The sequence below is a fragment of the Grus americana genome, chromosome Z, assembly GCF_028858705.1.
Source record: "Grus americana isolate bGruAme1 chromosome Z, bGruAme1.mat, whole genome shotgun sequence".
NCBI classification, from domain to species: domain Eukaryota; kingdom Metazoa; phylum Chordata; class Aves; order Gruiformes; family Gruidae; genus Grus; species Grus americana.
This window is the reverse complement of record NC_072891.1, coordinates 68300518-68316453: the sequence shown is the minus strand read 5'-3', so window position 1 is coordinate 68316453 and position 15936 is coordinate 68300518. Positions and strand designations below refer to the sequence as shown.

Sequence of the window (15936 nt, the reverse complement as noted above, 5' to 3'; positions counted from 1 at the left end):
TGAACACACACACACACACACACACACACACACACACACACACTTACTTTCATTCCACAGGGCTGAGACATAATTTACGGCCTTCGTATTAATGCTTAATTATACTTAGAGGCTACATTACATGTCTGTGCCAGACCACAGAAGACAAATAAGTAAAATTAAAAGAAGAGACAGCGAGTCTCATCTCCAGTTGCTGTGTACAGTGTCTTGTGATTAGGCTAAATGAAATAGCATTGATGTTAGAGAAAGTTTGGGATATTTTGTTGGTTTGGTTTTTGGGGGGTTTTTTTGGTACTTCATTCATCAAGTGGAAAGCAATGTTGGAGTCTAATTTGTGTCTATGACAGAATTTAGATTCCTTCTGGCATTTCTGGACCCCCCTATGGTTTGATTGTCTCCTGGATTCTGCCTAGTGGTCTTAAGTGAAACCAGGTTTTTTTTGTAAGGAAGATGAATCTAGCAATCATTTAAAAATAAGGAAATAAAGTCAGAAATCGTGCTAGGTCCAATAAATGTATAGTCCAGTATTGAAAACTTTCTAGGCAATGTAAGCCTAGGGGAAAAAAAAAAAAAAAAGGAAAAAAAATAGCTCCTTCCAGTCCATCAGAATGAGTTTTGTCAGTTTTGGTTGGTTAAAGAATGATTAGGTATCGTATTAGGTTTGTTCCTGTAGCAAGACTCAGCCAGCCATGCCTTACCCTTGCCAGCCTTTCTGCTGGTAACTCCATCTCTTCTCACTGTAGTATAAATGAAACCTAGGCTTGTCCCCTGCTATCTTTACTGAGCTCTCCTCTTGTGAGTATCAGAGCTGGTTAGGATCTTGTGTGAAATGGCACACTGGATCTAGGTCACTTCGACCCTACTGCACTGTATTTCAGGGAAGGATGTATATATAATGCCATGGGACACATTGCTCCTAACTATTGCAGCACAGTACCATCATTCGAAACTTACATGGAAACCCTTCCATTTACCAACATTGCTTCTTGAATGTTTACTGTTAATATTAAAACTTGATTTAGAAGAATAAAGCATTTAGCAGAATTATTTTTTTAACAATCTTCTGTTCTTACAGCTGAAACAGAATTCCATCATTTGCCAAGTTACTGCTCAATGAGGCAACATCTCCTGCCATATTGATGTGAATCCTTGGTAATAACAGTTAAGCAAAACAAAGCAAAATCAACAGCAAGACCCACTGTGCTGTACTGGGAGTCCAGCACGGGGCCCTAAACTCCAGATGTATATCACCAGTGATGAGTAGAGGAGAAGGATGACCTCCCAGGAAGCTGCTGGCTTTCTTTGCTGTAAGGGCACACTTCTTGGTCATGGTCAGCTTGCTGTCCACCAAGACCCTCAAGTCCTTTTCTGCAAAGCTGCTTTCCTGCCACTTAGCCACTTGGGCCGGAAGTCATGATCTTCCAGCCCTCTTCCTCATGGGACTCCCACCTGGGTAATCTTGGGCTTTGCCTGCTCCTCCTTTACTACCTCTGGACATTCAGGCCTGCGTTGTCACAGGGCCTTGGAGGAGATACATTACATCTTTTTCTTGTCACCTCTGATGCTGTCCAGGCTGCTGACTTTCTCTGTGGCACAGATGGTCCACGAGTGCACACGTCTTGCAGGTGCTCTGACGATAAAACTTCCCTGTTGTCTTCACCTCCTAGGAGGCTGGGACCGATGCTGGTTTTTCATACTAGTTTGAAGAAGGATGAAGGATGTGTTTAAGACCCTGCACCTGAAATTTCAAGTGTTCTCCTATCTTCTTACACTTGCTTTTTTGACTGCAGGTCGAACTTTGTGTTTTCTGAGAGCAATAATTGTGAATGCATCTTTGCAAAATTTTACTTTTTGTGATTTTGAGACTTTCTCCCTTTGTCAGTCTGTGAACCTGGTTATGTGCATTGGTTCTTGGTTTTCTGTCTTTGACTAATATTTCAGATTTCACAAAAACCTGCTAAATTTTATTTATTTTCTGTGCAACTGGAAGTGCTGTTGGTCACAATGTTGGCTACTGTGCAGGCCAAGGAGGTTTTCGGATTTGAAGACTCCATTCTCAGAAGGGTAACAAAGTAACAGGTTGCTGGATGAAAGGAAATGTGGGTTATTCCACCGCAGTACAGAACCCCAGTGGCTATTAGCTGAGGGGAGATCTACTATGGCTTGAAAATAAGCTTCTCCAGTCATGTAAAATTTAACATCAGCAAACAGTAAATAACCTGAATTTGTATTACAGCATGTTTTCCTGTGGCATCTGGCTGAAATTAGGTTCTACTCTTCTAAATTCATTTGTTAGGGTAGCCTGCAGCTATGAGGAGAAATTAAAGTTCTTTAATGTTATTTGATGAGAAATTCATGCCTTTAATTCCAGAAGCTGGAATAGCTAACCTCTCTGTAGAGGTCAAATAATACATAATGCCAAATAATAAATCATATGAAGGATGATAATTGCTATCAGCTCCCATTTATAAATATATGTGCTCACTAACATCACTAGAAATGTTTAAATTAGAAATGCCTTTTCAGTAAAGAGATTCATGGAGCATCTTATTTCCATGCATGAGAAATTAATTGGGTAATTTTACAATGGCATATAAAGATTGTTGATTCTAATGTAAGCTAAGAATTGTTGGCTTTTGTAGTGTTGAATATACTCAAAATTCCAACTCTTCATTTTTGCACTCCTGTTTATTCTGATAGTCCTTTACGTGGATATCCACATTTCTGAATGTACAGGCAGCTTCTGAGAAGCGGCTGCATGCCTGAGAAGCTCTTTAGCCTACTTTCCAATCAGTGTCACTTTGGAAACCTGAGTTCAAGTACATTCTTTTTAAAAGATTAAAAAAATAAATGAATAAATCTTGCCTTCATACGCAATGATATAAGGAAAGGAATGCTTCAGGCAAACTGGGACAATAGGGAAAGACCAGCTCTTTCTTGGGAGGTTTCAGCCATGCAGACATCACATTTGTTATCTTACAATCAACATGATGTGAATAAGGAGTAAGATGCTCGTAAACTCAGTCAGTCCATCTAAGCAAAGATTGTACTGTTTGAAGTTATCTGTTCTATTTGCTTGAATACTTCAGTGCTCTTCATATTATTGAACATGTCACTTTTTTTCTACTACAGACCACAATGGTCAAAATATCAGCCTCCAAATGCATTAAATGCTGTGTTTCTTTTCATCAAGCTTTGTGATATTTGCTTTCAGGTGTAGTTTGTATATCAGTGATACTCATTGTATGTTTCCCAAATACGAAAGAAAGTACATGTTAAACATCAAAATGCAGGGTTTAAAAGTTTATTTTTCCATATGAGAGGCAGAGGGACTTCATAGTTAAAATCTGAATGTTTTTTATTTGATTGCCTTGTAATCTGAATCATCTCTAGGGATAACTCCTGTAGATTGAGGCCAAGGCACCCTGTTCTTCCTTTCATGGAGAAGTTTCCCAGAACATAGTATTACTCAATTATGGCATTTAAAATGGAGATGAATAACTTTTTTCTTAAAATCTAGTTTGCAAAGTGCTTACTAATTCAGGACAAGTTAGGCAAGAAAAGGCATAATACGCAATTATGAAAAGAATCTTTGGGCTTTGCAGATGTGAATTCAGAATAAAAGGAAATGTCAATTGAAAAAACTTATTTTCTTTTTTTCATCTTCCCAAGGGTTTACAGATAAAGATTCAGGAGGAGCACTTTTCTTACCCTTTGTTGCATAAAGGGGAAGTGGAAGAAGCACAGAAATTGTGTTTGTAGAACTGCTGTTCTGTGGAGAGGGTAGCTTGAGTCTCATCAGCTGTAAGATGAAGACTAGGAAATTATTGCCCTTTCAGCAAAGTGTAGAAGACACCTAGGAAAGAAAATTAAATGTACTTGATGCTTACAGTGTCTTTATCTCTTCATGTCATCAACTTGAGTTTCATCAATTTTTATAAAATAGCAGTTTTCTAGTAGTGTTTCAAAAGTCTCATCACATGATCCCAGGGCACATTATGATCTCTGCAAATTGTTCCTTAGTACTTGTATCCTCAACCTGTAGACCCCTAGCATTTAAAAATGCACACAATGAAAAATATAGAGGAGTAAACTGGGGTGGCTGCTCCCTTAGTTTTCCCTAGGCACCTCATCATTACTATTCAGTTTTGCTATTTTTACTTTTTAATTTAGATGCATTAGAAAATAGGCAATTAGAGCACTGATGTCCTTTCTGTCACAAAATCTAACAAGGAAAGAGTTATGATAAAATTTTGCTCTTCTCTGAAACTGTTCTGTAAGTTCCAGTGTGGCAGGCGCAGTGTTAAATCCAACGCAGTTCATAAGTTTGTAAAGATGCTGCTGACTTGTCAACCTTCCCTTGCACAGCTGAAACTGGCTCTGATTTGTACTTAGTATTGGTTAAATGGGAAACCACATGGCTTTCCACAAATATCTTATGCAATGTATATGCAAGAATGTATTTTCAGTAACGCTTCTGGAGCTTGATGTGTATGGCTTTTGCATGTGAATTAAAATCCTGAGATATTTACTAAGGGATATACATACTGTATTTCACTGTATATATTTAGATAGAGGAAATACATAATCACAAAGGGTGAATATTCAAAAAAGTGGCTTTGTATATGATGCCTTCCTTTGTTTTCTTTTTAAAATCATCCCTAGTACAATATTGCCTTTCAATATTTCTAAGTAAATATTTTTTTTTTTTAATTTCAACTGTTACTCCCTGACATATGTTTCAAGCAACGCTAAAATTTTTAAGCCCTCTTCCTTATTGCTTTACATGCATGACCTCCATCAAGAATACTATGATTACTAAGGGAATAGTGCCAGCTGATGTTTCTTGGAATTGAATCTGCACATGGCTTTTGCCCACCCTTACAAAAGGAATGGTTGTTAATGCACTTGCAGGTATTGTTTTAGTTTATTTATGGAAGAAGAAAAAGTAATTTTGAAAGAAACTGGTAAATAGCTGATGCTTTAAGATTAATATGATGGGGTGGGTTTGCCTAATTATGAGAAATTGTCAGAAATGAGAGTTTTCAGCAATAGAATTTTCTGTGTTTGCATTGCCTTGGAGTAGAGGAAAACATTGCATAAAATAATCTCTGGCTTGTTGTTGTCTGAGGTCTGTTCGAATGTCAGGCAAAGGGTATACTATGCAGAGTTAAAGGGTCTCAAATTGGACTGATTTGTCTTCATTCAACCAGGACATTTTCTTTTTAAATATTTCCCTTAATTAAGTAAGAGCTGTATGAGTGCAACGAGCACAGTGCCTTGGATTTAGGTTTCCAGTGTTCAATTAATCTGAGGCCTGTTTTTGTATTTAAAGTCTTCCCTGAGAGACATGAAAAATTAGAAACCTGAAAGGAAAGTGCATAGGGGTTTAAGTAAATTAGCAAATATCTTCTGCAAGCAGCATGTACCTATAACTTGAATTTTGGTATTCTGTGTTTAACAACCTGCTTTTTTTTTTTTTAATAAAACGCTTCTTTCACTATTTTATTATTACCATTACTTCCTTCCCATTAAAGGGGAAAAAAAGCAAGAAAATTAGATGGGTTTGTGCTAAGAAGTGACTTATTCTGAAGGCAGCCAATCAAAAAGTGTGTGAAAAATAAAAACATATGTTCACCTCATTGTGCTAACCCAGAATAATTGTATTCCCTTAAGACGTGACTTAATTTACATGAGTGAATGTTACAGTAAATAAAGCAAATGTACTATAAGTAGTGCTGCTCTTGCATCTGAACTGCTTTTTTTTGAGTAATTATATAATAAGATGTTTTTCTGAATGTGCTGGTATTGTAGATGAATTGAAATGGCACATAACTTCATCACGATGAGCTCATGTCCGAACAAAAGTAGAATACCAGTTGGTACTTTTTAATTTCATGCAAATATATTTCATGTATAGCCAAACATGTTATTCCCATTTATCCTGATGGACATCTGTCTCTAGGCTGCATGCGCTCAAGCAGAGTTGCTGCTGGGGGCTGCTGGGCACATCAGTTAAATCAGTAAGTATCCTAACATTGTCTTATCTCTTGACAATGCAGTTTATTTTTTTCTTTTTTGTGGAAAATGCCAGAAGGATGTAATCTGGAAGATACTCATCTGCAGTTCACCCTTGTTATCTGCAGCTATGTTCCCTCTCATGTTTTATTAATCCTTCCTGTTGCATGTTTTAACATTTATTCACATAAGAGGACAGTGTGACTCTCCCACTCTTAGATCAAGCTTTGGCTTCTATGTCCTTAATTACCGCAAATACCCAGGTTTATTCAGTAACTCATGGCTCTTCCTTTTTGGGGGAAGGGGCAGGGGATGGTGCATGGTTGGAAGTGAACAGGGAAACCTAACAGTTTCCTTAAATCATAATACTGTAGGTGTCTTTTTTTTCCCCTAAAAACATTTACCGGAGGAGAATATATAATCTATTGAAAACATTCAAGTTCTAGTTCAATTTTCTTAAAGGATTTTCTGAACTGAAGAAGTGTGTAGGAAATATAAAAGAATGACTGATTTTAGCTAAGACAAGGATTCCAGTTATGCTGTGTCTTGAAATTACATCTTGATAGTTTCATTTAATGCTCCTTATGTTCTGCATTATGAGAGTGAGTGACTAATCTGTACCTTGGTAGTGGTGAATAGGAAAAAGATTAGTCACTCATACTAAGGTGTTGGTGAATAGCAGTTTATGATTTGATTCTATCTTCCTTCAGCTGTCGCTTTTCCCAGCTGAAGAATCTTAGTCTATTTGGGGTTTGGTTTTTTGTTTGGGGGTTGGTGGGGTTTTTTGTTGTTGTTTGGGGGATTTTGTTTGTTTATTTGTTTTTTTCTGTGCAAAAGCCATTTCATTGCCATTGTTACCCTTTTAGCTACCTTTTCTATTGCCACTGTGTCATCTTTGGATGAGGGGCCAGAGCTGAGCACATCAGTACAAACACAGTACATTTTGGTTTTATTCACTGGCCTCCTGCTACTGTCACCGAAATCCGGGAATAAACCTCGTAACACCAATGTAGTGTTAAAAGGCAGGCATTCTTTATTGCAGCGCTGGATGCACGGGGGATAGCTCCACCCAACGTGCATGCCAGGTGATCACCAACACACAGGTTATGTAGGATCAAAACATACATATTCATTATATTTCCAAGAAAAGGCAGTCCTATGATAATCATTTCTGGGAAATCATTTCCATAATCTCCTCCTTGTCACGCATGCTCAGTGATTTGAGTCGGTGGTCCTCAAAGGTCTCTGGTGGTCGTCAGTGGTCTTGCACCTGTGTCCGCTGGATGACCTTCTTCATGCAGGCATGCGCAGTATCCTTGCTGTGGATGCACCCGGCCATAACGACTTACTTCATAAGATTAATATTCCCGGGCCTATTGTCCGGTTGGGTATGGACTGTACGAGGAACATAGCAGCATTGTACCTTGCCATGGTCAGTTAGCTTCATTACTTATTACCTTGGTTACCAACTAATTTTCCCAATCTGATTCTATAGCTACATTATAACTTTGAGTTACAAATATAATCAAATCATCCTAACTTTTATATAATCAACTTTTGATTGTTTTGTCAAGATATAAGTTAACATTTCCCCCCTTTGAAAGTTTTGAAAATTATTTCAATACTTTCACTATACTAATCATTTTCTATGTTGGAGGAAACTCTGGGATTGCTTGTCTCTTTTGCTGTTCTGCAACAGCTTGGACGATCATATGAGTGAAAGAAGCTTCACAAGTAATTTGCTTTCTCAGATATGTTAACCGATTCATCATTTTCCAGGCTATGACATATAATATTGCTGACAAGATCAAACTGATCAAAACCAATATTAAGAGAATCACGATGGGGTGACACAACTTGTTTAGGATGCCTGTAGCAGTAGGTGACCATTCGAAAAGTGTGTCCCACCATCTAAGTTCTGCATCTCTCTGCGCTCTTTCAAAAACTCGGTGTATTTCTTTCACATTGTGATGAACAGTTATTAGGGTGTTTTGTCCGTTTTCCCTAATTTTTTCCGGAATTGCAATCAAATCCTTGTGTTGTAATAACTGTTTCACTAAAGTGAGATTCATTCCAATGGGTATGGGTAATAATTCATGAATCAACATGTAATTGGACTGCAAAAGTTGGTGAGATGTGACTGGGGTCGAATAAGAAAAGTCACATCCATCAATCTTAGTAAAATTACAAACACAAAAATTTGAATGATTTTTAATCTCTACGACTACCTTATCTACATATAAAGAATCACAAACAGTCCTTAAACATACACAGCCCTTACCAATATATATAATAACTGTTTTAGGGTTCTCGTTAGGATGACCTCAAAATGGCAAATATTTCGTTCACTATCCAGGCAAATATCTTGTGCCTCAATTGCATTACATTCACAGACAAATCCTTGTTGTTCTTGCACGATGCAAGATTCCAAATTAACAGTTTGCCATTTTTCATTCATTTTTCGGGCCCATACTCTATGCTCGGAAGGATAGAGTATAGTTCCGTTGTGGTTCAACCCTAATGCAACAATGGGATAAATTGAGTATATAGTAGCATTAGATATAGTGAGCACAAAAGTTGTAGCTGTGTTTGTAACGGGATCATAAGTAAAGTTTACCAGGCTCCACCAGGACTGGAGTTGTTTCTCAAAATCAGTAGCACTGTCCCAAACTATTTTCCTAATTTCAGTGGGGAGAGTGCCTTCTTCACCTTCTCTTATAATTGAGGCGGCTAGCGACTGCATCCATAATTGAGCCTGGATACAACTAAGAGCCAAAGAGAGGTTATTCTGGACCACCCCAAGTGTGTCTGTAACTAATTCGTGGTCCCTTACATTTACTCTTTCCCATGTTGGCAATATATTTGACAACAGCCACTGGTTAGTTCTTAGAGCCAATAAAGAAGATCGTAAGGGTTGTTGTAATTTAGCCAAATCACTTATTGAGGCTGCCAATTTGTTCATTATTACTTCTGAATCAATGCTATTTAAAACTCCCAATCCTGTTCCCAAAACACCGGTCAAGTCTCTCCGTGTCCTTTTCATAGTAAGAGTTCGTTTCTGCAGCCAGGTTGTCCATCCCTCATATGAAATTTTTAAGAAAGGTGAACAAGCTGGTTGAATATCTGAAACATTGTTTTGCATTGACAATTCAACTTGTTTGAGAGACCATGCCGGGTTAAACAACATTTGTTGCAAGCCTGTATTTCTAATCACATACGGTCCAATTTCAAAGATTTTCGAATTAAGAGCAACAATTGGTTGGGTAGTAGGTATTACGACATCTATTTTAAGTTCTCCCCAGTATTTGGTGTTATTTTTACCACATATTACTTTATGGGAGTATTGTACAGCAGTCAAATTTAACCAACAGTCTAAATTTTGATTTTTACACAAAATAGGGCCATGTGGTCCAATTTCATAACTGTTTATAGGTTCAATGCGAGATTCAGTGATTAATCTGCATCTTATTGTGATGTCATTTCCTTGTGGTACCATAAAAGAGGGGGTGACTTCACCTTTACTAGTTAACGTAAAGAGAGTATCTGTATCAGCATGCGTGACTACTGCAACAAGCATCACTAGGGGTTTAGTTACAGCATTTATTTTGAATTTAAATGTAAGGCCTAATAGTCCTCTTGTCAATGGATTAGGTCACCAATCGCACACCACATAAACTGGTTTAGTTAAAGTAAAATTATGCCAACAATCTCCTTGTTCCTTAATACAGGATTTGGTGATTTCAACATTATTGGTACTAGGGTCTAAGGAGTAGTTACCGACATTCTGTTGGCGGCAACACGTAATGAGAGAATCTTGTTTGTAACATTTCCATTCAGTGGTGGGACAGAGTCTCATTGTAATATTAGAACTAGGGTCTAATAGATTTTCGGAGATGGTAATTGAAGAAGCTTTCTCATGAAGAGATCCTTCCATCTTTCTGCATCCTACTTGAATTCTTTCTCCAATTGTTCCAGTTAAGACACGGACCCAGTCCTTTCTGTCCCATTCCCACTCAGGTGGGTGGTAAACTTCAGATTCATGCATTACTACAGTGGCTAAATTTGGGGAACGGTCTTTGGGATATGGTCCCACACTCCAGGTATATTGGACAATAGCTTGGGACCATGGCCATTCTGTATTTCTTTGGCTACAAATTAGTGATGAAATACAAAAAAAGTGTTATCAGTCTAATCAAACAATTCTTAATATTCATAATTCAATAGATAACAGGCTAAAGAAACTGGTCCTTAGAATTTTTACACAGTCTAAGTTTCAAAGGTCCCTCTTGCGTAGATGTCCACTAATCCGGCGGCGCTTTCTTTACTCGAGTATAGTGAATCCAAGGCTCCACTCCTTCTACCTTGATCGCGGTATAAGTTGTTAACAGTACCTGAAAAGGTTCCTTTCACTTCTCCTGGAGTGGTTCAGAACCCCATGTCCTTATATACACAAGGTCACCCGGCTGGTATGGATGTACAGGTGTATCAAGAGCAAGCGGCCTGGTCAGCACAATATATCTTCTAAGCGCTTCGAGGGTCTTTCCTAAAGAAATCAGATATGTTTTTAAATCTATTTCCCCTGTTACCCTCATGTCCCCTGGGATTAAGGGAGTTTGGTAGGGTTTGCCATATAATATTTCATATGGATTTACACCATCTTTAGACCTTGGTTGGATTCTTATTCTCAACAGAGCTAATGGCAAAGCCTGTGGCCATTTCAAAGATGTTTCTTGACAAATTTTATTCATTTGTCTTTTCAAGGTCTGGTTCATCCTTTCAATTTTCCCGCTTGATTGCGGTCTCCAGGGAGTATGCAAATCCCAATTTATCCCCAGGATTTTACTTACTTGTTGGACTATTTCCGCTACAAAATGTGGTCCTCTGTCAGAAGATACGCCCAATGGTACCCCAAATCTCGGTATTATTTCTTTCAGTAATATTTTGACCACTTCTCTTGCTTTGTTGGTGCGGCAAGGAAAAGCCTCCGGCTATCCAGAAAACGTATCAATCAATACCAACAAATATCTATACCCATTCTGTCTAGGTAACTCAAAGAAATCGATTTGCCAGTAATCTCCTGGGGAATTACCCTGCTTTGTTACTCCTAAAGGTGCTTTCCTCTGGTTTAAGGGATTATTTTTAAGACAAATTGGACACTTAGCTATTATTGATTTAATTATTCCTGTCATTCCTACACACACTACAGATGTTCTCAAATTTGTAACCATAGCATCCACACCCCAATGTGTCTGCTCATGTTCTTCCTTTGCAAGTTCTGTCATAACTTGTGGGGTCACTATTACCTGATTCTCTGGTGTTACCCACCATCCTTTCACATTTTGGGATGCCTTTAAGTTCTCTGCTAGTTGTTCGTCTAGCTTACTGTATCTTGCTTTTAAATTTGGAATCTTTATCTGTTTTACTGGTACTAATGCAAGGATACCTTGTTCTGCAGCTTCTTTTGCAGCTTTATCCACCAATCGATTACCTATATTTATAGCAGTTTGACCAAACTGATGAGCCTTGCAATGCATTACAGCCACTTCCTTTGGTTTCTGTACATCTTGCAAAAGTTGAAGAACTTCCTCTTTATACTTTATAGGTGAGCCCTGGGCTGACAACAGTCCTCTTTCTTTCCAGATGGCTCCATGAGCGTGGATCACACCAAATGCATATTTAGAATCCGTCCAAATGTTTACCCTTTTCCCTTCTGCCATCCGTAAAGCCTGCTTCAGTGCCACCAATTCTGCTTTCTGCGCTGATGTATTTGCAGGTAGTGTCCCTGACTCCAATACCTTGTCGATGGTAACAACAGCATATCCGGCTATTTGCCTTCCCTCTTGCACAAAGCTGCTTCCATCCGTAAACAATTCCAGATCAGGATCCTTCAAAGGTTCGTCCTTCAGGTCCGGTCTGCTGGAATAAACTTGTTCAATAGTTACCAAGCAATCGTGTTCCAATTTCTCAGTTGGATTTTCTGTTGTTAGGAACATTACCGGATTTACAATTGCTGTGGCTTTTAATTCCACATCATCTTGTTCCAATAGGACAACCTGGTATTTCAACATTCTGCTAGGAGATAGCCAGTGACCCCCCTTTTGTTCCAAGACAGTTATAACCATGTGTGGTACATATACCACTATCTTTTGGCCCATGGTTAATTTTCAGGCTTCCTGAATCAGCAGCACTGTCGCTGCCACTGATTTGTGGCACTCAGGTGTCCAAATCAAATATCGGTCTTTGGATTCCTTTAAGGCTTCATATAGGGGTTTCACATACAGTCCATAATTTAAAATCCAGAGTCGACACCACCCAATCATTCCCAGAAAGGCTCTCAATTCCTTTGGGCTGTTAGGTTCAGGGATCTGACAAATGGCTTCTTTTCTTTCATTTCCCAATTGTCTCTGTCCTTGAGATATCTCAAATCCCAAATAAATCACTGCTTCTTTCCCTATCTGGGCTTTGTTTCTGGAAACTCTGTATCCTCCTTGGCCCAGGAAATTCAGTAAACTGATGGTCATTTCAAAACATGTTTCTTTGCTTTTGCTGCTATCAAAATGTCATCCACATACTGTAATAATATACCTTGTCCTTGATTCTGTTTCTTCCACATTTCTAACTCTTTTGCCAATTGATTTCCAAATATTGTGGGGCTATTCTTAAATCCTTGCGGAAGTACAGTCCATGTTAGTTGCATCTTTCGTCCTGTAGCTGGATTTTCCCATTCAAAAGCAAATATGCTTTGACTTTTTATATCCAGAGGTATGCAAAAGAAGGCATCCTTTAAATCCAGTACAGTAAACCATTTATGTTCCTCCTTTAAAGATGTCAGTAAAGTGTATGGATTGGCCACTACTGGGTGTATATCTTGAACTATTTGATTTATGGCCCTCAGGTCCTGAACCAATCGGTATTCCTTACCTCCCGATTTCCTTACTGGTAATATAGGGGTATTGTATTCTGACTCACATTCTACCAACAACCCATACTCTAGAAATTTTGTAATTAATTCTTCTAATCCCTTCCGGGCTTCCCACTTAATAGGATACTGTTTTTGTCTTACCGGCTTGGCTCCAGGTTTTAAAGTCACCTTTACCGGTTCTGCCAGTTTGGATCATCCTGGAACTTCACTTGCCCATACCAAGGGAGTGACTGCATTGTCCACCGCTTCTGGAATTTGTTCTTCTTTGGAGGAATTCTGTAACATAAACACCCTCGCCTCTATGGCTTTTGATTCTGGTATTAGTAATCTGATTTCTCCATCTTTAAAAATTATTTGTGCATCTAATTTGCTTAATAAATCTTGTCCCAATAAGGGCAACGGACATTTGGGCACGTACAAAAATTGATGTGTTTTACCTACTATTTTCCCAGCTTAAATTTTAACAGTTTCAAGAAAGGCCAGTTCTCTTTCCGCCCCGTCGCACCAACACCCTCTGCTGATTTATGGCTGAGTTTCACTTTACACATTTATTATTCTCAGTCAAGATTGCCAGAATTTTTCCATCCCTTTGCATTTGTCTGACTTCTTTTTCTTTTTCTCTGTTGTTATACACAGTCCAGGCTACTTCAAGCATTTTACCTAAGTCTCTGGACTCAGCCCCTTCCATTTTCTGGAGTTTTTTCTAGGGCTGATTGTCCCATAAATATAGAGGCCAATTGTATAGCTTCTTCCGTGGTGTTTTTTGTTTGTGGTTTTGTTTGTGTTTTTTTTTTTTTTTGTTTGGTGTTGGTTTTGGGTTTTTTTCCTCTGGGTCCAAATTAGTGTATTTTCTAGCAGTCACCTTCAGTCTTTCCATAAAGGCTGAAGGGGACTCATTTAATTCTTGTCTCACAAAGTTTAGACTGATTAATTGCTTTTGGCATTGCATATCTATCACCAAACAAAATCCACTTCTGAGATCTAGTCAGCATCCCTCTGGGTCCCGGCTGATTAGGGTCCCACTCAGGATTTGTGGATGGAAAATTCTGGTCCACTGTCCCTTGTATGAGCATGAGCTCCTTCTACTTGTTTTCTGGCCGTATTTAATACCATTTTCCTTTCAGTATCTTCCAACAAAATATCCAATATTTAACCAATAATTTAACATCATCTTCTTTAAACACACATTTAAAACATCATTTACCAATATCATAAGCTGAGCAACCTTTTCCAAATTTTTATCAGGTTCCTGCCCCTTTAATGCCATTACCACAGAACTAGCTGAAACCAATTCACATTGCCTTTGCCATTCCGGATGATTTCGCAATGTGAAAAACAGATCTACATATGCCATTTCGTTCCATTTACCTTCCCTTTTACAAAATAACATTAATTGCAAAATGGTGTTATATTGCAATGTCCCATTTTCTGGCCACTTTTCCCCATTTTCTAAAGTGTATAGTGGCCACCAATGATTACAATATTCAATCAACTGTTTCCGAGTCAAAGGATCAACATTTCCCAGATCTTTCCAGTGCTCCAAAATGCATCCCAGTGGTGTTTTTCGTGGGATTGGTTTCTTACTCGGAAAAGTGCCCATCTCCCAGGGACTTAGTGGTTGTGATCGTGCACTATCACAAGCACTTAGTCAGAGGGACCCCAACCCATGTTAGAGCTCCCTCAGGGATTTCCCCTGCCACCGGAAATCCCAGGGATTTCTCCTGCCACCAGAAATCCCAACCTTGGAGGCTTCCCCTCCCCTCTGGGCCCTGCTCCACAGGCTTTCGCCTAGCAGAGACTTTTACCTGAGACATCTCTCCAGCCCAACTCTGCGCAGCTTTCACCGCGCCTTACGAGCAGGCCTCCCGTGCTCTTCACGTGGGCCTGTCCCAACGTGGGCCTGTCCCGGTGTGGGCCTGTCTCGATACGGGTCTCTCCCGATACGGGCCTGTCCCGGAGCCACGGGGTCCTTACTTAAGGTACCTTCACATACTTCAATTAAATGAGAATGCCTTTACCTCTCCCAGGGGTCTTGCTCAAAGCTCTTCGGTCCGGGGATCGGAGGTTCTCCCCGAGAATTCCCCGGTGCCAGCTGGAGGTCCTGCGATCCCACGGATCCGTCAAGGTTCAAAAGCAGTGTCCCATCTGGGTCGCCAAAACTGTCACCGAAATCCGGGAATAAACCTCGTAACACCAATGTAGTGTTAAAAGGCAGGCATTCTTTATTGCAGCGCTGGATGCACGGGGGATAGCTCCACCCAACGTGCATGCCAGGTGATCACCAACACACAGGTTATGTAGGATCAAAACATACATATTCATTATATTTCCAAGAAAAGGCAGTCCTATGATAATCATTTCTGGGAAATCATTTCCATAATCTCCTCCTTGTCACGCATGCTCAGTGATTTGAGTCAGTGGTCCTCAAAGGTCTCTGGTGGTCGTCAGTGGTCTTGCACCTGTGTCCGCTGGATGACCTTCTTCATGCAGGCATGCGCAGTATCCTTGCTGTGGATGCACCCGGCCATAACGACTTACTTCATAAGATTAATATTCCCAGGCCTATTGTCCGGTTGGGTATGGACTGTACGAGGAACATAGCAGCATTGTACCTTGCCATGGTCAGTTAGCTTCATTACTTATTACCTTGGTTACCAACTAATTTTCCCAATCTGATTCTATAGCTACATTATAACTTTGAGTTACAAATATAATCAAATCATCCTAACTTTTATATAATCAACTTTTGATTGTTTTGTCAAGATATAATTAACACTACCACTAACTAATTTCTTGTTGCAGCTAAACTTCTTTGCCTGGTTAGCTCACTTGTTTGGGTGATTTGCTCATCCTGTGCTGGGAGCCTCCCTACTGGATTTCTGACATCTCTTCAGGGAAAGAGGAGGGAGAAGAAAGGAAATGAGAAGAGGGGTAAACGTGTGCATTTCAGCTTGGGGCAGTCATAATGAAGCATTCAGGGAGTTTAATGTTCTCTG

At 39.4% G+C, this 15936-nt stretch overlaps 2 protein-coding genes across 6 annotated transcripts in view; one reads left to right on the top strand and one right to left on the bottom strand.

Annotated features, from left to right (window-relative positions):
* Positions 1-15936, top strand: part of PRR16 (proline rich 16) — a 173158-nt gene that overhangs the window by 78157 nt on the left and 79065 nt on the right. The window lies entirely within an intron of this gene.
* Positions 7029-14960, bottom strand: LOC129199237 (uncharacterized). The gene has a single exon (XM_054809376.1). It carries the CDS (start codon positions 12171-12173, stop codon positions 11007-11009), a length of 1167 nt encoding a protein of 388 aa, XP_054665351.1. The 5' UTR covers positions 12174-14960; the 3' UTR covers positions 7029-11006.

What these genes read in the sequence shown, in the direction of transcription:
- LOC129199237 (XM_054809376.1), bottom strand. Translation starts at nt 12,173, where the DNA reads ATGGGCCAAAAGATAGTGGTATATGTACCACACATGGTTATAACTGTC.